General features: G+C 41.5%; 1 protein-coding gene across 6 annotated transcripts in view; it reads right to left on the bottom strand.

Moving 5' to 3' along the window:
* Positions 1 to 20,426, bottom strand: part of SLIT3 (slit guidance ligand 3) — a 731,964-nt gene that overhangs the window by 128,837 nt on the left and 582,701 nt on the right. For all 6 annotated transcript variants that reach the window (XM_053288108.1, XM_053288109.1, XM_053288110.1 and 3 more), the window contains 4 exons: positions 17,838 to 17,981; positions 16,858 to 17,001; positions 11,604 to 11,767; positions 6,285 to 6,417 (listed from right to left, as the gene is read on the bottom strand). In XM_053288108.1, coding sequence (XP_053144083.1) covers positions 6,285 to 6,417; positions 11,604 to 11,767; positions 16,858 to 17,001; positions 17,838 to 17,981 — 585 coding nt within the window. The remainder of the gene's footprint in view (positions 1 to 6,284; positions 6,418 to 11,603; positions 11,768 to 16,857; positions 17,002 to 17,837; positions 17,982 to 20,426) is intronic.

The raw sequence follows: 20,426 nt of genomic DNA, 5'->3' as shown, positions 1-20,426 counted from the left end.
GGGTATGGCCCTCAAAGATTATGGCCAATGGCTGCCACTTTACTGATGTCCTGACGCTTTGCCCGCCGTCTGGCAATGTATGTAGTACAGAGCTTGCTGGGATGCAGCCTCGGTGGACCAGGAAGAGAGAGGGGTCCCTCTTCCTAGAAGCCAGGGGTTGTGAAACAACCAGCCAGGCAGTTGAACAACCGTCTGCAGGATGATTCCTGGTTTCACAGATTAACCAACATTTCATGCTATGTCTGAATGGGCCCTGTGCATCAAACTCTTAGTTTCTGACCCCAATATTTGATGGACATACAAACATAAATACAGATACTGTAGAAAGAGCATGGTAAGTTGCTTCAAAATGTGGATTCTATAAAGTCTAGCCCTAAGGGGATAAAAAATTGTATGGAATTTGATCCACAGGACAATGCAGATTACCCAGCAAGAATTTACTTATTTATCCAAGACATCATTGACAAACATAGACAGCTTATATACTGTACTGAAAATATCTGTACACAGTTCTGTTGCAGCTTGCTGCTTAATTACATTTTCTGTATTGTTTCACATCGTTTTATTTATTTACATGTTGCAGGTTCACAATAATAAAATCGATGCTTCCAGGCACACATCTTTAATGTGAACCATAGTTACATAAGATGAAAATTGTACTAGGGATGTGCTCAAAATGCAATTCGGTATCTGAATCGCCAGCACATCCCTTTAAAACAAGAGCTTACACAGCCCCTTAAAAATGGAGGAGAGCAGTTCCATACCTGCTCCTCTTCTACCCGCCGCCATTGCCATCATCCCAGTGCCCCCCCCAGCTATTCCCACATGCCAGTGGGGCTTCTCTCAGCTGCCCCTGTGCACAGCAGACACACACATGGCCTCTGCACATATACAGTGGCCATTTGTCAGCACACCACACATTGTACCAGATATCTTTACCAGATTTATGGTAAAACAATCCTTACTATTTGACAGATGATCAAGCTACCTAGAAGTTACAGCTCATCTAGGGGTATTTTGGTCAGCTGTACTATGCTTTCATTTACAGAAAGCAACTGAGGTCAAATATTTTCAGTTCTAATTCACTAGGCAACGATCAGATTATTTGTGGACTACGAGTGGCATGTGAAATATGAATTTCACATTTTATAGAGTTTTGCTTACATCCAATATGAAGAAGTCCTTTTTTCCCAGTATTATGGGAACTCTCCACATTACAGAGGCACAGTAGCTTCCCATAGGAACATACATCAATTGCACATGTTATCATCATACATGGCTCTCGAGCTCATTCCCTTTGTCCTGTTGGATGGTTTTGCTCATGAGGTATGGCCGAGACTACATGCTTGCACCCCAGGAGGAGGCGCTGGCCCCGACCCTTTCCCTACAAACTGGTTTTTAAAAAAAAGAACAGAACTACTGAAAAAAACTAGGGGCTATCTTTTATTTTATTTATTTATTTGATTTATATACCACCCTTCCTAAGGTGGCTCAGGGTGGTTTATTTAGGTCTAAATGTGCATACAGGTGTCTGACTATAACTATATTTATTTTAAAAGTGAAACTGGGTACAGGCCCAAATGCAGAGTACAGACAGGAAGTGTGCTACTGTACATGCACCTGAGCATAATGGGTGAATAAATATACATACGTACAGATCTAGACACAGATTTTATGTGCGCTGAACAAAATACGTAAATAGGGCATCAATGTCAGGGACATACCAGAGAAGCTGTATCTAAATTTAAATCTGGAGAATGTTCAGGTCCCCTGAGATCAGTAGATGGAGTTGGAAAACTGAAGTTGGAGCCTAGGAGTACAGGCAAAAAGTACTACTCTGTTAATCAACAAGGGCAGAAGACCAGGATCTTATGTCTGGCCAATCCAGAGTCTTGGTCAATTGAAGAGGCTGATATTATATACCCCTATTCCTTTCCATGCTGTAGGAGGGCATTGAAACCTGTGTGCTTACAGCCCACAGTAGCTCTGTAGATTAGTCTCAGAGCATGATATTCCTGTCTCATGCCTTAGGAGCCCCAAATTCCAAAACTAAGCTAATTGCCCAATACTCTTTTAACTCTGGGAGAAGTGTACTCAAAAAGTAGCCCGAGAGGTGGGTTCTCAAATACAACATTTCAGTGTGTGAAATTCGGGGATAATAATGTAGTGCATCTTCTATACTGCCCTGTGGCACACAAATTTATTTTCCGTTCACTACCGCTGGTGGGTGGGAGTGCTGCTAAGTATTACTTCAGCATTTGGCTACGGTGAAACTCTACCTGCTGTGGAATGAAATTTTCCATCTGTCTATGTATCCATTTCAGTGTAATGTTATTTAGGACCTGTTGCAGTAAAGGATTTCCTGTTGTATGGATATTTTGGAACTTTATATACAGTTCTAATTTACTGGGTTTTGTTAGATGTATGGCAGGTTTTTTTTTTTTATCAAAATGAAATGTATAAACACGCATGATTACATTTTAATAAAAAGCATTTCAGCTGAACATGTTTGTCACACAGCGGATGTGATTTTCACTTGGCAAATGGAAATTTATAAATGCAAGGCTCCACAGCATTCATTACAGTGCTACCAAATAAATCCTCCCCTTCATTACTGTAAGTATGTCAGACTGCCAGATCAGGCCAGTCAGAGAGAAAGACTCAAGGGATGCTCTAGAAACTCTCTAAAACCTGGCCTCAGATATCAGGAAAAGCATGCTAAGCACACATCAATCGTTACTGCTCTGAAATTTAAGATAGGGGAGCAATATTGGACACAGACTCCTATATGAGAAAGCAGATGTACAAGTACCATTTGCAGAATAAAGCATGAGCAGACACACTAAGTCTCCCCCCCGCCCGCCCGCTGTTACAGGTGCTGCTGAAGCCAGCAAGATCTGCTTCCAGAATTATTTTCAAGATGATTTGGGAGCCACACCTGTCCTTTTACAAAATAGGAAAATTCAATGTTGGTGCGCTATTTTGGAAATGCATGTAAAGCAAGCATCCAGAAGCATTTTTGGAGTTTGTGCATCTTGATATGAAACATAGGTGTTACCCTTTTTATACTTTAAAACATGGGTATGACATTTGAAGGCATACAATGCCCTATAAACATATATAAACATAGGAACTAGCTATGAATTAATCCAATTTAGTGAGTTCCTGGGGATGGGCAACTGATATAGCAAATAAAAAACATCACTGGAAATCTACCAACTTCTATAATATTAAAAAATGTATGGTATTCTTTTCCTGCAAGACAGATTTCTACGAATCAGGTCACTCAAAAAGCCAAGCACTTTAATAGGCTGATAATTTAATAATGCATCAATGCATGTTGTCTTACTTTCAGAACTCACCAAAGAGGACAGTTGCCCAGTAGCATCACTACTATGCAGGGGCCTGTGTTCACTCCTCTCCCAACAACTGTCCAGAGTGAGTGAGGTAATGAAGAAAACAGGGAGGGGTTGAGCTGGGGGGGGGCACAGGAGCTGGGGGGTCTGGGTTCTTTGAACCCCTCCTCTCAATTATAGCTACACCCCTGCTACTATCTCTTCAAGGGCACAGGACATAACTGAGAGATGTGCCAAACAATAGAGCTAAAAACAATCCACTGAATAGCACTGATGAGAGGTTAAAAACCACACACTCCAAGAACTAAAAGCTGATTTTCTCAAAGATTCAATTAATAGCTATTGTGCCAAACAGAAGTTAGTATTGTAATGCAGAAAAAAATGCACTGCTCAGGCAGCAGAGAGGCTGCATGTGTCAATGCAACAGCTACCAGTTTCCTGGCCTCTCCATGGGCGGCACTCAAGCCAGGCTGCTAAGAGCTGCTGCAAACAGCCCCAATCATGCACATGATTGGGGCTGCTGAAGTAGGAAGGGGCTTTCCCCCTATTGATTTATTTATTATTAAAAAATTTATACCGCCCTTCCAAAAGGGTCAGGGCGGTTTACATTAAAACACCATTAAAATCAATTAGCAATTAAAACAGAAATTATAAAACTACATAAAATAATAATTAACAATTAAAACATCATAAAACACCAATTAAATAGCCAAAACAATTTAAAAACAAGTTTTTAAAAGCTGAGAAAGCTTGGTTGAAGAGATGTGTTTTCAGAAGTTTCTTAAGAATTGCCAGAGATGGGGAGGATCGTATCTCAGAAGGGAGTGCATTCCACAATCTTGGGGCAGCAGCTGAGAAGGCCCGTCTCTGTGTAGCCACCAAACGAGTTGGAGGCAATCGGAGACGGAACTCCTCAGATGACCTCAATGGACGGTGGGGCTTGTACTGAAGAAGACGTTCTCTTAAATGCCCAGGGCCTAAGTTGCTTAGGGCTTTGTAAGTTATATCTAGCACTTTGTATTTTGCCCGGAAACCTATTGGCAGCCAGTATAGTTCTATCAACAGAGGAGTAATGTGGTCTCTCCAAGATGACCCAGAGACCAACCCGGCTGCCGCATTCTGAACCAACTGGAGTTTCCAGACTACATACAAAGGCAGCCCCATGTAGAGTGCATTACAGAAGTCAAGTCTGGAGGTTACCAACAGATGTACACTGTTTTGATATCATTGATCTCGAGAAATGGGCGCTGCTGGCGTATCAGCCGAAGTTGATAGAAAGTACCCCTGGCCACCGCCTCAACCTGAGAAACCAGGGAGAGGTGTGAATCCAGAAGTACTCCCAGACTGCGAACCTGTTCCTTTTGGGGAAGTGTGACCCCATCTAGAACAGGGAGATCAAAATCAGCTCTAGAGTTCTGGCCCCGCACAATAAGTACCTCTGTCTTATCTGGATTCAGCTTCAGTTTATTCTCCCTCATCCAGCCCATTACTGCTTCCAGGCAGGCATTTAGGGAGGATATGCCAGCTCCTAAAGAGGTTGACATGGAGAAGTAGATCTGGGTGTCATCAGCGTAATGGTAACATCCAGCTCCAAATCCCCTGATGATCTCTCCCAGCGGTTTCATGTAGATGTTAAAAAGCATTGGAGAAAGTATGGATCCTTGAGGGACACCATACTTAAGCTCAGATTTCGAAAAGCAACAATCTCCAATTGACACCATCTGAAATCTGTCCGAGAGGTAGGAGCGGAACCACTGGAAAACAGTACCTCCCACCCCCAACACTCTCAGGCGTTCCAGAAGGATACTATGGTCGATAGTATCGAAAGCCGCCAAGAGATCCAAAAGGACCAACAGAGTCACACTTCTTCTGTCAATTCCCAATTGGAAATCATTCCTCAGGCCGACCAAGGCAGTCTCCACCTCATAGCCCGCCTGAAAATCAGTTGAAATGCGTCTAAATAATCAGTTTCCTCCAAGACTGCCTGGAGCTGAGACCAAGGTAAAAGACCAAGGGTAGGAGCGGGTACCAAGGCTCCACACAAGCCTCTCTACCTTGTTTTTCTCAGTTCTACCTAGCTTTGGCCACTCATGTGAACTACCTCTATACCTCTGCTGCCAACGTCTTATGTCATTCAGCTTTCCTTATATTACAGCATTTTTGCCACATAAAACCACACACACTAAATTCATTGCAAATGAGAAGCTACTTTCACCTCATGCAAATTTACTTTACAATTTAATCTAACTATTTTTGTTATTTTAGCATTTGGCGGAGCTTTGGAGAAAAGAGCTCAATGTTTGTTTTTACCGTTTCTCTTTTCTTTTTAAAAATGTCAGCCTGGGGGGATAATTAGCCCACAGATGATAATACTGGGAATATATCTTCAGTAGCTCATTCAAGTGGTTCATTGTAAACATGCTTCCCACCCTGCTGAAAAAGCTCTAAAGGACAATCGGCATTGACTTACTAATTTAACTCACCATGCTTGGAAAGAACAAAACGTAGAATAAGGTTGCTTGGCTGTAAAATTGAGCCTTTTCTGTCACATTTCTATAGCGGGGCATATTAAGAAAGCTCTAACCACCACAATGAAAAGGAAACACAAGCTACCATCTAGGGAACCTGGAGAGGAGAATCTGTGTGGAAGATAGGTCTTGGTTTCCCAAACAGCACAGTCTGCCCCACAATACTGGATATCCAGCTGATGCTTAAACTCCAGGGTAAGGACTGCCCCTCTGAACACACATGATCCCTTTGAACATACTAAAGGTCTGGACGGATCACAGTCATAGATCCCTGGCCTCAGAAAAGGGAATTAATTGTCGTTTTCCACTGAGGCATGCTGTATCCTGCATGTTCTAATCCATTTAACAAATATTGCAGAGGTTTTTATTTCTAAATGAAGCTCTTTAAAATATAGCTTACAGTTCAGTCACATCTTTGGGGACACCTTTAGGTAGAAACCGTAGCCCTTTATTACTGCAGCGAACCACTGAATCTATACAGCTACACTGGTCTGGGCAACGGGGGGAGAGATTACAGCTGCTTTCAATGTTACCTACAAGGAGAGAGAAAGAGAAAGGAAAAAAAAGTGAATTTGTCAAAACATGTTTCAATAATGAAATGGGGTGAGCCTGAGAATGTTCAATTCTAATACAGCAATTCACCTCATATAAAATCATGACACCTACAAACAATCCACAGTCACCTTTACTGGGTTACAGAATTGTTCCAATTATTTCAGTGACTCCTCAGCTCCATATATCATGTGGAAAAATGGAAACGGTTCCTATTCCCATGCCAATAACAGCTGCATGCAACAATTATAAGCACTTGAAGCTGAAGTAGTCGAAGGTGGCTCTGTGTGGGTAGGAAGGGGAAATTGTGATAGGAAAGTGGAGTTATATGAGACTTTGATTTGCTGAAAAGCGTTTTAGTGCTAAAATGGTGTAAATATAGATTTCTGATCAACAGCAGTGAAAAATGTCTGAATTTAAGAGCCCCTCCCCGCTTTTTTTTTTTGAAGTTGTGGAATCTATTTCCTTAGAGATGTCTAAGGCAGGACAGAGTCAAGGATATCTCAGGTGTACATTATCTTGAAAATTTGTTGTGGTGGCCCATGAAAATTCCTTCCAGAGCAATTCTTTATTTTTATATTACTGAGCTGAAACATGCATCTACATAATTTGATTTCTGCATACTTGTTTTCTCAATGCCTGACTTGTGCCCTGTTCAGTGTGTTTAAAGCATACCAGTAATTGTTGATCTGTACACATGTACAGTTATTCATAAATACATTCAAGGTGTATGCAGTAGTAAACATGCTCTCTATATTTTCAAGGGATTCAGTCCCCATTCTGACTTTTAAAAAGCTTCCATATACAACCATTCACATGGTAACATGCATATGTGTACAGACACTTGTAAATGCATACCACATTATGAGGCTGTTCTCACAAGCAGCCAAGAGCGGGCTAAGGCAGCCAAGCCCACTCCTGGCTGCTTGTGAGAAGCAGCTGCAAGCGCCATGACAGTAGCAAAACTTCCTGTGGAGCCCTCAGCTTAAATGTGGTTAAGGGAACAAGTGCTCCCTTAGCCCAATTCCCCCCTGATTGTCTGCATTATGGGAGTTCCGGTGGGGGGGGGACACTTCCCAGCCAGTGTTCCCTCTAACACAGATTCCCAGATGTTGTTGGCTACAATCCCCAGAATCCCCAGCCAAAGGCCACTGCAGCTGGGGATGCTGGGAGTTGTAGTGAACAACATCTGGGAATCAGAGGGAACACTGGTTCCAGCCCCCAACCCTCCATGCTGCCAGAGCTAGTGGAGAATCGTCTCCACTACTGAGCACCCTCTGTGGATCATCTGCGGGGACAGTAAGGTGATGAAACCTTCCCAAACCCGCCCACCTGCCTGCCAAGCCCTTCTCAGAGATCTGTGTTCACTGGCAGCTAAAATATATGACCCCAGCTTCCATTTATCTGCACTGAGTTAAGGAGATGTGAAGTAATATGGAAACTATCTGTTGTGGTCCTTTTATACATGTCATGGTGCGAACATCTCTTGATGCTGCAGTTATCCAGTGATGAATACACACGTGTGAACCATCCCTAAGACAGCTATCATTCCTGTTTATTATTTTGGTGAAAGAAAAAGGAAATTTAAAATATCATTTCTTTGGGGGAATTATTAATGTTCACTGGTTAAAGAGCAGACTTTCAATATGAATACAGCACATTCCTTAATTTCTCAACTATGACATCTTGTTGTTTTTAACAAGCATAATGAGAATAAAGGAACAAGATGAGCTATGAATCTACTAGAGCTGGAGATCCATATGCACATGCATAAAAATATCCAACATTTCCACCATGGGTGTTGACTAACAGATCTTAAAAAATAGATTAAACCTTACAATTGGAAAGCAAGAGGGTTACTGTTACAAAATCAAGCCTTTGAAGTTAAGAATATTAAAGCATGGATTTCTCCCAAAACCAATATGTGGCTTCACAAAACATTAGGAAAAAAAGCAAACTGCGGTATCCAAACACATGTCTAGGAACATATGGTAGCATATACTTTAAATACGGCCAATAAAAAAACCATTAAATGTTTCATAATCTGAGCAAGGCTTTACTGAACATTGTAACAAGTCTGGCATTTGATGGTTATTCCCATTGTGGATTTTAATCATTTTCAGACATGCACAAGGCCCTGAAGAAATACACAAGCAGATTTCCACCCCGCCCCCTGTTCTCACATCACTACTGGACCATAACTTTACCCTCATTTTGGACCGTCGTATAGGGAGTACAGTGAGCAGAGGCACCTCTTAAAGTGGTGATGCTCTTTACATTTAGCAGGAGAAGAGTCACTGTTTCTATCAAACCCCAGCACAACGTCCCTCCCATAGTTGCTGCTGCAATTTTCCTTATGTTTCTTTTAGACTATGAGCTGTTTGGGGGACAGAGAATCAACTTATTTATTAATTATTTTTCTGTGTAAACTGTGTTGAGTACTTTTGATGAAAAGTGGTTTATAAATAGTAGTAATAGTAGCAGTGGCGTAGCAAGCTTACAGGTGGCCGGGGGGGGGGGGGCAGTGAAGCCAGGCCGTCCCGTTTTTCCATCGTGCACACAAAACACGTGTGTGCCCCAAGCCACACCCCTTGAGGCTGACATCAGATGCAACGGGGTGGGGCAATTAACAAAGTGCGGGGCTCCCTGGAATGCTCCTCTGTCCATTCGTCAGGATTGAACCGCCAATTTGTGGAGGTGTGTGGGTGGTATGGGGAAAGTGATTGTGAGGAGTTTGCCATGGGGCGCTGGGGAAGGGAAGGCAGGATTGGGGCAAACAGAGGGAAGGAAGGAAGGAGCCTGGGCTGATCAGTAGGGGTGTGCACGGTCCGGAATTCCCCCGGTCCGGCACGGGGGGGACTGTTACTTTAAGCGGGGGGTGGTAGTACTTCCCCCCCACCGCTCTTCCCCCTCCGGTGCTGGTCCTTTAAAAAATCTTCTTGGGGCGGCAGAGTTCCTCCCTGCGACCCCTGCCCCCGTCGTTGTTCCTTAAGGCTTAAAGAGAGTAGAGCTAGCGGCGCGCATGCTCCCTTCACGGCGCGCGTGCTCGTCTCTCTTGCGCCAGCGACAGCCTGTCAATTGCTCAGATGCTGTTAGCAACTTTTGCTGACCACAGACCGTGTGCTATTTTGAATTGCAGACTTTTCTGAGTTCCAGTTTGCCCTTGTTTGTGCTTTCCTGCTTTGTTCCGTTAATTCCTTGTTCTGGTGTCCTTCGTTCTTTTTTCATTCCTTGCTCTGTTTTCTTTTCAGTTATTACTCAGTTATTGTTAGAGCGGGGTACCTAGTTCAGTTCAGGGGACTTAATTCATTTACTATTTTCTTTGTGAGCCTTTTATTTTCCTTCATGTAGCTCCGCTGCTACTTTCTGTTAATTCACAGGGGAAGTACTGAAGGGGGTTGTAAATCCTGTTGGGTTAGCCGAGCTAATAGATTTACGACACCTGGGGACAATTGTCCCCCCTTGTCCAATGGATGCTACACTCCTGAGTAGTAGACCAAATAAAAAAATAGTTTACTTTTTAGCTAAGAAGATGATCATTTTCATTCAGAAAGCTACTTGAACACAAACAAAATGGTGAGAGATAAAGAAGTCATGGCCTGTTTTAACAAACCACAGTTTCCCAAAAGTATTTTCTTTCATCTCCTCTCACATATGATAGAGGGGATAGAGGGGCACTTGAGTCTGTAGCTCTCCCAGGTTTGTTCACATAGCAGGAAACCATGGTTTTCCATTACATGTGAACTGGGTCTATGTATTAGCAGTGCCAAATCTGAGTGGGCTAATATTCATCACACACATCCATTCAAAGTGATGGTCAAAGCACAGATTTGTGGTTTCATAGGACACAGGCTATTTCAGACCAGGCTGCTGCATATCTACTTTTAGGAGTACTGATTGCAAATTCTCAGTCTGGAGGGCCCTAAAGCTCTTCACTATGCAACAGGAGATTTGCTTTCTTAATCAACACAGACTTGCATTAGACTTCATGCAATACTTTGGATTTTTAAGCTTTTTTATGGTGGTGATAGCAGGGAGGAAATTAGGAGCCCCCAAACCTTTTGCTGAACACATACTACAGGTTTAGTATCCCTTATCCAGACTGCTTGGGACCAGAAGTACTCTGGATTTTGGAATATTTGCATAATGAGATATCTTGGGCATGGGATCCAGAGCGCCAAAACATACGTCAACAGAGCAGGCGCCAAACTGAGTAAGGAGTGGCGGAGGGGGGCTTTCCCTTTTTCCTCTAGCGCCAAAGCGAGAACATCAAAAACACTAAAAAGCTTCACAATAAAAACAGAGCCACAACTAGAGAGAATTACAGACAAAACCCCTATCACTAACAGCCTTCTGAAATAAGTAAGTTTTAACTGCATGTTTAAAAGCAGCAAAATTAGGAATCTGCAAGTGAGTGAGCTGAGGAGTTTTGGTTTTTGTTTTTGTTATGGCGTGGTGTCCGGATTTTGGAGCGTTCCGGATTTTGGATATCCAGATAAGGGATACTCAACCTGTATATTTTTTTCTAAACAGGAATTTGGAATGCATTATCTGCTGAAATAAAAGCCTCCCCATCTCTGACAACTTTTAAAAATGCAATCAAGACACTTTTGTTCACCCAGACTTTTAATCAGATAGTGTTTTAATAGTTTTTAACATTGTTTTAAATTTTAAATTATTGTAATGTTTAAAACATTTTTTTGTAATTTGTATTATTTTATTGTAAACCTCCCAGAGACATATATTTTGGGTGATATACAAATATATCAAATAAATAAATGCTTAGTAGTTTTATTGCTTGGATATGTAGACTAATGAAAGATTAGTGAAAATTCGTGATAGTTATCTGTCCCCGCATTGTTCTACTAGCCTGGGAAGGCACCAAATGAAAGTGAAAGGCAAAAAAGTCCTATCAAGGAATATTTTGATGGGAGGAATGGGAGTATTAATGTGCTTACTTATGTAACTGGAGGACTGACAAGTACAAGATTGAAGGATTTTAAACTAGTACTACCAAAGAAAACAAATGTTTGGCTAAAATGGCTAGTAATCCTTCCCAACTGATAGCTCACATTTTTCAGGCTATTTTAGTTATAACTATCAGTACTGATTCTACTGTGAATTCCATCAGGTGCCTCACTATACCATTTCCAGAAACTGTCCTTACCGTCACATGTGAAGTCCTGTGTAGCCACATCCTGAATTGGAATCTCTTTCAAGAAAAATGGTTTCTGGCAACGAGGATTTCCACTGACAATCCTCCTCTTCCTCAACCATTTCCCCAACCATGCCAAGTGACAGTTACAGTTAAATGGGTTAGAAAGCAAATTACTGGAAAGGAAAGAAGGTAAAATGTATGGTTGGTTATTCAAGGAATAGATTTTTCAAAGACAAATCGACATTCAGACAATTAACTTTGCTATTTCATAGAAGAGGCTACCTGTCCAATAATTTTATTTTCTTTCTAAAAAGAGGAGATTCAAGTGGGAACTGATGGTTCATGACTCAAAAGTTTTCGTCTTTACTGTGCAACTTGTTCTGACTGGAGAATGACAAATCACAGCCTGCAGGAATGTAACCTGTCAACATTGAAGATGTTTCAGCAGCATACTGCTACTTGTTTTGCACTAAGGGTCACATTACAGAAGATCTGTGAATAACATCTTCCTCACTTAAAAAATTAAAAAGTTAACAGCAACAAGGGAGGAAGTATTTGGGATTGTGCAGGTGAGGAGGATTTATCCCCTTCCCCCTGCACCATTTTCCAAATTTAAATTGCCCCACCAAAAAGTGCTGTTTACCCAGTAGAGCAAAACATACACAGAGATGTAGCTATGAGAGAGGGGTCCTTGTTCGCCCATCTCCCTGGCAGCCCTTCAGAGTGAGGAAGATAATGAGGAAATTGGGAGGGGTGGAGTTGGGGGCCCTCAGGAGCTGGGCTCCCCAGCTGCCTCCCCCTGGTTTCAATTATAGCTACACCCCTGCACATACAGCTACTGGCCAACATGTTGCTTAGTGAAATGTGAGGGGTTCTGAACTGCCAGTGTCTCTGTAGGCACCTAAAAAGCACTGCCATTCTTCAAAAAATACTTAAACTGTCATGATTGCACTTCCACAATACTACTTATGTTATTTCCAATATAAGCACTGTTGTGGAAGTGTGATTGTGCCAGTTTAAGCATTTGCATAAGCTTGCTCTTGTGCAAGAGTGGCAGCATATATATTTTTTGTTTTGTAGGCAATGGCAGTGGCCTAGGCAGTTCAGGACTAGATCTTCTGCATCACATCTGGTTTAGCCCTAATATCACCCCAAACAGAACATGTATCTAATAGGGATGTGCACGGAACCATTCAGCACTTCATTCTAGGAGCACTGAACCGGCTCTGTCAACCAGCATTTGAGCCACTTCGGAGGCGCTGGAGGGGTTTCTTTAAGGGGCAGGGGTGGTGCTGTCTACGTGCCAACTCCTGCCCCACCACTTTCTCCCTGCTGGTGTTCTCACAAAAAGTGGGTTCGTGGCTGCAGTGTGCCTCCCTGCAGCCCAGGTCAGCGTTGCGACAGAAATGGGCAACACACGTGCAAAAAGCACACCCACCCACCCACCAGCCATTTCCGTTGCAACGCTGACAGGGGCTGCAGGGAGGCATGCTGCAGCTCCACGTGCCTGCATTTTGCGGGAGCGCCGGCAGGGGGAAAGTGGCGGTGTGGGGGCTGGCAGGTAGGCAGCTTCTCTCCTGCCCCATAGAGAAACCCCCACCACCCCCACCCTCCTGGGAGTACACGGAAGCAGTTCCATGCACATCTCTAGTATTTAATACATATTTTAAAGAATAGCTTTAGAATAACTGAGCTGCAACTTAATATAGTTGCAACTCAGCTGTTATAATCCAACAGGAATCCAAGCTAATACGTCATGTTACAAACTGCATTGAATAATGGTATACAAAGTGTTCCAAAACTTTTTTTTGGCTAGCACAGATTGCTTTTGTTTTTATTTTTAAAGAAAGATTGATACACATCATATATCTAAGGCATAACAGAAATGTGCCATCAAGTAAGGTTAAAAGCAGTGAGTAACAGACACGTTTTTTAAAAAACCAACAACTTCCACAGGTGTAGCTCCACTGCCAGAGCTCAAGTGCAGCAGTATGGAATCCATTACATAATGCATAACACTTCAGTGACATTTTTATTGCCAACGGTGGGAAGAGGAAGGGATCAGCATATAGTCATGCTAAGGTCCTCAAAATCTAATGTTTATGTGAAGATAAGCTCAAATACATCCACAAGGGGCAATGTGATGGTCAGAAGTCACAAAGCAAAATAGTATAACAGGTACCTAGATTGCAGATCTATGTTTTAAAGCCCAGATTTTGAATGAGAAGAGTAATGATTTCAAACATCCATAGTTTCCCCCCTCAAACTATTAACCCTGAAATATCCTAGAATTTTGAAATAACAGGGCACTTAGCCAGTTTTTATTCGTTTTAAACACTTCCAATATAATATTTATCCTTAGAAGTGCCTAAGTCAGTTTACAAACCCTGCCTGCTACACAAGAAATACAGGGGTGCACCTCCATTTTTTGGAAGAGGGCTGGTTGTAGTAAAACTATGCTTCCTTATCAACTTAAACAGAAATTTCAGTCTTTAGTTCAATAAGCACCATGTATTCAATCAAACCGAGTACTATAGCTTACCATGAGTTGGGAAATGGGCTGAATAAAAATACAACTTTAATGACCGTAGAAAGACGAGTAATGTAAACTAGCAATGCAAGAGGACTTTGATAAACAGGATAGTATTGTTCAAGCCTTTGTAGAACTAAATATCTCTAATGACCACACTGATAATTCCTTTTGCTACTTTGTTATCATGTTTTACTCCCCCCGCCCCCCCCCCAATGATCAGACATGGAGAAGTTTATTAGAGAAATGGAAATCAGATATATTATTGTGTTGGCAAAGCTAAACCTACTTCCACAGCAAGCTAATGTGCCTAATAGAAAACTAGCTTCATTACACAAAGTTATTTTAGATAAAAAGCTTTTTAATCTTAAAAGGGACAATAATTTGTTATAGCATTTATTAGTAAAAGAGTTTCCAGCTCACTAGAGTGCCATTTGAAAGTAGTTTAAGGTTATACAATTGGGTAATCAGTTTTTCCTCACATAATTATAGTCAGAGTCACTCACATGGAAGTAGGGCAATAAGGCTTTCTGAAAAGTAGTTGATTAATATTTCATTTATCATGTTTTAGATTAAAAAAAACCAGCATGTTAACTATTGAAATCCAGGGTGGAGTACAACTCTGAACTAAAGTGGCAGTCATTTAGTAGTATATTTGGAAAAAACTCCATAAATATGGGAAAATAGCTTATTTACAATTAATATATCGAGCAACATGTAGGTTACAATTCCAAGTGAGTTGTGTGTTTCTTTTATACATGATGTATACACAGTATGCACAAACATAATTGTATCAGGCTTGGCATGAACATCTCAAAGCTGAACCATCAGTATCTACTCCACTTCAACCTCACAACTGGCAAAAAAAAGATTATTCACATGCATGGAGCTAACATTTAGAGAGAACCTTTTGAAGGAGAACAAAAGGTTCTCTTAATGTAAAGGCTATTGTTCAGGCTGCAGTCCCTCAGATATTGTTATTGATGGTGGCACACAGAGTCTTAATGAGCAGAGTAATTCTTAAAGCACTATGAGGCAAAAATCTACGTTCTGCCAAGTTAAAAACTGGAAAGTAATGTGAGCATTCTTAAGTGGTAATTACAATACAGAATGATGAAGCATACAAATAGAACACTTCAAAGGGCCTTTATGCAAGCAGAAAAAGCAAACCAGAAGTTGTAAGATTTAGGGTAGGGAGATTAGTGAAAGGCCTGAAGGATCTGAGTCATAAAATTAAAATTCAGATGATTCCTGTAGTGGAACAGTTATAAAATCTGTTTAAGGGGTGGAGAAACCAAACATTTGGACTCATAAACATCTTACGGATACAACATCTAAGACAAGACTGCACAACTTTGGCCTTCCTGCAGATGCTGGTCTCCAGCTCCCATCATTCCTGACTATTGTCCATTGCGATCCAAAAACAGCGGAAAGCTCAAAGTTGTGCAGTCCTTATCTAAGGGCTCAGCTCTATGTGGAACTATGCCATCATTGAAGCACTAGAATTAGGCGCAAAGGCCTTGCTACCAGCACATATATCGCTGCCTAGAGATGTGCATATCAGGTGGGGTGTCCGTGTGTGTGTACACAAACACGGGGACACACAAACACACACACTCCCCGGCGGGATTCATTCAGTGCTAGCAAAAACTCATGGTGCATGGGATAACTGGGTCGGTAAAATCGGTAAAACACAAGAAAAGCTAATGGCTGCTGTGGTATTGGCAGGTTGATGAGACCAGTATCAGCCTCCAGAGCTGACATGAGGGCATGAGTTGGGCCTTAGTTCAGAGTTAATCACTGGGACCTTCTAACACAGACATGGAGGCTGCTCTCACATGCAGCCCAACGCAGGCTAGGGACGATCAGCCTGGGTTAGGCTAAGCGTGAGAACCGCCAGGATCAGGCCCGATCCCAGTGAAGCAGTACTGCCTAGCCTCGCTTCTTAGCCCTGCTGTTAGCTGAGGTTAAGGGAGCAAGCACTCTCTCAACCCAGGCTATGGGCTCGGGGGCAAGCCAGGCTACTACTAGCACGTCAACACACAGAGACGGGTGCCTAAAACGCCCAGAGACGTAAGTTTTGGGTGGTATAAAAATATGTAAAATAAAATTTAAAATATTAATAAAAATAAAGCGCCTGTCTCTTGGGGGAAACCCCCAATGCATCATGCATGTCACACGGTGCATTGTGGGATTCACAAGAGGCCAGGATGAGTTCCGGCCTGTGTTTACCAGTGCTGTCGGGAGCACTATGGAGATTCATCCACCCAGGCTGTGGGAGAAGTTAGGTTGAACCCTGCCTCCCCCTCAACTGCCCACCTGAACATATGCACACACTGCTGTGTGAACAACCCCATGCTATGCCGGATCACATGACCTACTACAGTAATGGTTAATAGATTAAGCTGTGAACTAGAAAGTCCCTAGTCCAAATATTGTCTGTGCCATGATGCCGGAATGCAACTCAGTCCCCACTGTAATATGGGGATAATAATAATGACTGCCTTTAAGTATTATTGTGAGGGTTACTGACATAACATAAGTGAAATGCTTGGCATATGCTCGAGCACTAAGTAATATTATCGATGTTGTAAAACAGCTTTGAAAAGCTACAGGTTTATACAGCTGATGGATATTTCAAAAATAAATAATTAAACTGCTCTTGCTTGCTTCCATATAATTAAATTATAAACCAGATTCAACACTTAAAGTGACAAAAACAAAATTACTTACATTGTAGATAAAGAAACCAGCGTATTGAAGGCTCCTGGTGTGATTGTAGTAATGCGATTATCATACAGAGACAGTAATCTCACTGAGCTCAATCCTGTGAATGTGTCATTGTTTACACAATTGATTATGTTGCTCCTAAGCATCCTGAAAAGATTCAAACTTGGAATTAGAGTTTTGCAATTGAAAGAAAGGAGGGGAAAGGAATCATGAGAGGAGAGTTAATGTGTGAAGAGGCAATCAAAAGACAAATTAGGCTAGATAAAGATTAGCCCATGGGTGGAGATATTGTCAAAACTAACATTTCCTGGTTTGGAAACATAAGCTTTGGGGACTTGTAATGCTTGTCTCAAATATGAGGTACAACTCCCACAATTCTCTCCGTCTTTCTCCCACTCATACATACACAAGCATATTCCATGCAACACATACAACAGGTGAGGGAAGAACCTTGTTTCCCAGCACAAAACAATTTCCAAGCACTTTTGGGAACTGGTAAAATGTGGCTTCCGTGCAACAGAAATCATACCTTGAAGGAAGTATCTGTATTCACAGCTCAAAAAATGGGTAACACTACTGCACCTTTTTTTGCACAGCAAATGATTACATGGAACCTTTGTGACACATCTTAAAATAGACTATAGAAAAAATAAAATATTTTTGAGGAAATCATATACATGATTCAGGACAATTTTGTAGGAAGAGGAACTCTGAACATAGATCAGGGCTTCTGCAAATAGGTATAGTCAGACAGACTTCACAAAGGCTATAGTGGACTACCAATTTATATCAGTGACTTAGGAGAGATCTAGTTGTTGAGTCTCAAAGTGCTGAGATTCTTGCAAACAACCTGATATCAAAGTCAGCAGCTCTGAATATATCTGTGATCAAACAATTAACAGATATGCAAAGCAATCACGCTTTCTTTCTCCCCTCTCCTGTCCAGTCCCCATAGAAGAAAGGCAAACAGGCTTTATACTTACAGTGTCTTGAGACCTGTGAGGCCTCTAAACATTCGTCCATGCACAGACTCCAGCTGATTTCCTGTCAACATCAGTTCCTGTACCCCTGCTGCCCCATCAAAAGTACCTTCGCGGATCTCTTTGATCTTATTGTTACTCAGATTACTAAAAGGACAAACAAATTTGGCATTACACAGGCAATATTATTTGACATAACTAATGATTTCTACAAACCAAACAGAGGCATGCTTGTAGTGGGCAATGAAGGGACAAGAACTACCACCATTTATTTTTCTGTATAGTTGTCTTAACCAAAAACTTGGTGATGTAAAGAAAAATAAAAAATTGAATCAGATTTGCCCAAAAATTTACTATCTTAAAAGAGATAAATATGAAAGGGACATGACAATAGGAATAGAAATAGAGGCAAAGTAGCACAAGGAGCAAATGTAGAAGAGGAGATGGACAATATTTGTATGTTAGCCTATATAAATATTTGTATTTATATACTGCTCTTCAACCAAAGTTCTCAAAGCGGTTTACATAGAGAGATAAACAATACATCGATAAGATGGGTCCCTGTCCCCAAAGGGCTCACAACCAAAAAAGAAACATAAGGTTGACACCAGAAACAGCCACTGGAGGGATGCTGCGCTGGGCTCGGTTAGGGCAAATTGCTCTCTCCCTGCTAAATATAAGAGAATCACCACTTTAAAAGGTTCCTCTTTGCCCAGTTAGCAGGGTTTAATACTAAGGAGCATTCTAAAAAGAAGATAATCGCCAATGATACATTGCACACATGCCTGATCTGGTTGGCATGTATTAAGTATTAGCTCTGCAATGGTCATCAATGAGTGAAAGTAAATGTGGAGGCTGGAGTTATGCTTCATATGAGTAACTGGTAGCCTGGTTTCTGTCTCCTGAACAGCAGAGACAGCCTGGCTGCACAGCTTGTGACCCATCACCTTTCTTGCAGTCTGAGTCAATAAGGGAGGAAAGCAGCGGCAACAATAAAGCACAATAACAACCACAATAATATGAGCTCTCTCTCTCTCTTTGGTCTCTTAAAACAGCTTCATGCATTTTACTTCTATCTAAACTAAAAAGATTAGATTTTATGTTCGATGTCAGGAATAGCCCAGGAACAATGTTATAACAGATAAATTTAATATGGTGGTGAGTTGTTATTTGATGAAAAATCCAGTTAAGTGTCTCCTTAGAATCTGCAGAGGTTCCTATTGCTGTCACTGTGTCTGATCATCACTACTACTATGGGCCAGTTGTCTCATTACCTTTTTAAAAATACAGGTACGTTCTCGTGAATCAGAATTGTATATGAAGATTGTGTAAATGTATAGTAAATATAAGCATATGCGGTAATGTCGTCTCTGGGAAGACCACCGAATGTTCAATCTCTAAGTGTTTTTGCAGTTCATGCTGCTTTATTAGATACAGATGTCTGTATGCAAATGTCTGAATTTGCTGACAACTTCATAACAATGTCAGAACCTTTTCACATAACAATCTCTGCCTGTGGCACCTATAGAAAAAGGTCAGCTGAGCAAAGCCAATATACTGTTTGGAGGGATGATCTCAGAAGATGATGTTGGGGCTTAATACCTCATTCTATGGGTACTAGCTTTTGGGGTTCTGCAGGGGTCTATTTTACCCACCATGCTATTTAACAGATACATCAAACTACACAAAGAGGTCATCCATAGGCATGGACTGCAGTGCCATCAATATGCAGATGACACAAAGCTCTACCTCTCATTTCCAATATCTGATTCCCATGGAGGCAATGGAAAACCTGGGTAGTGCTTCAGTGCAGTTTTAGTTCCACCAAACAAGGTGGAAGTGCTGTTGGTAATTCTCCTGATCTGGTTGGAGATCTTAAACCTGTCTGGACAGGGTTGCATTTCCCCTAAAAGATCAAGTACACAGTCTAGGATAACTTCTGAAATGGAGCTGTTCCTACACGTTCACATGGCAGCTATGGCTGGGAGTGCCTTTGACCCAGTTTTGGATAGTATGCCAACCGCAGTTTTATAATTCATTTATTTACAATATTTATATCTCGCCTTGCTGGAAGCACCAAGCTTTATAATACATTAAAACAATAAAACCAATTTAATACAATAAAACCAATTTAATACAATAAAAGCAGATAATTTATGATCAAAGACAGCATCTAAAAATACAACCAGAATTAATCCAGGAAAATTAAAAGCTACTTTGAAAAGGTGCTTTTTCATGTGGCAGCAAAAACAAAGCACAAGGGGCAAGTCAAGTGTCCCAAGTGAATACCTTATCTAAGGATGGTGGCCCTGTAATCATTGCCCTCATCACATCTACACTAAACTACTTTGATACTCGCTATATATGGCTGCCTTTGAACAAAGCCCAGAACTTATGATTGCAGAATGAAGATACCCGAACATTGGTGTGTGCAAACCATACCCATGTTACACTGATTCCATATCAGTTGCATTGTTTGCCAATTCTCTTCTGGGCCCAGTTTAAAATGGTAGTTTTGGCTTTTCAAGCTAACTATCTTGAATTTGGCTACCTCAGAGACAAACTACTCCTAAATAAATCTGCCTGAACCAT

Source organism: Hemicordylus capensis, chromosome 2 (assembly GCF_027244095.1).
Source record: "Hemicordylus capensis ecotype Gifberg chromosome 2, rHemCap1.1.pri, whole genome shotgun sequence".
Taxonomy (NCBI): domain Eukaryota; kingdom Metazoa; phylum Chordata; class Lepidosauria; order Squamata; family Cordylidae; genus Hemicordylus; species Hemicordylus capensis.
This window is presented reverse-complemented; position numbering and strand designations above follow the sequence as displayed.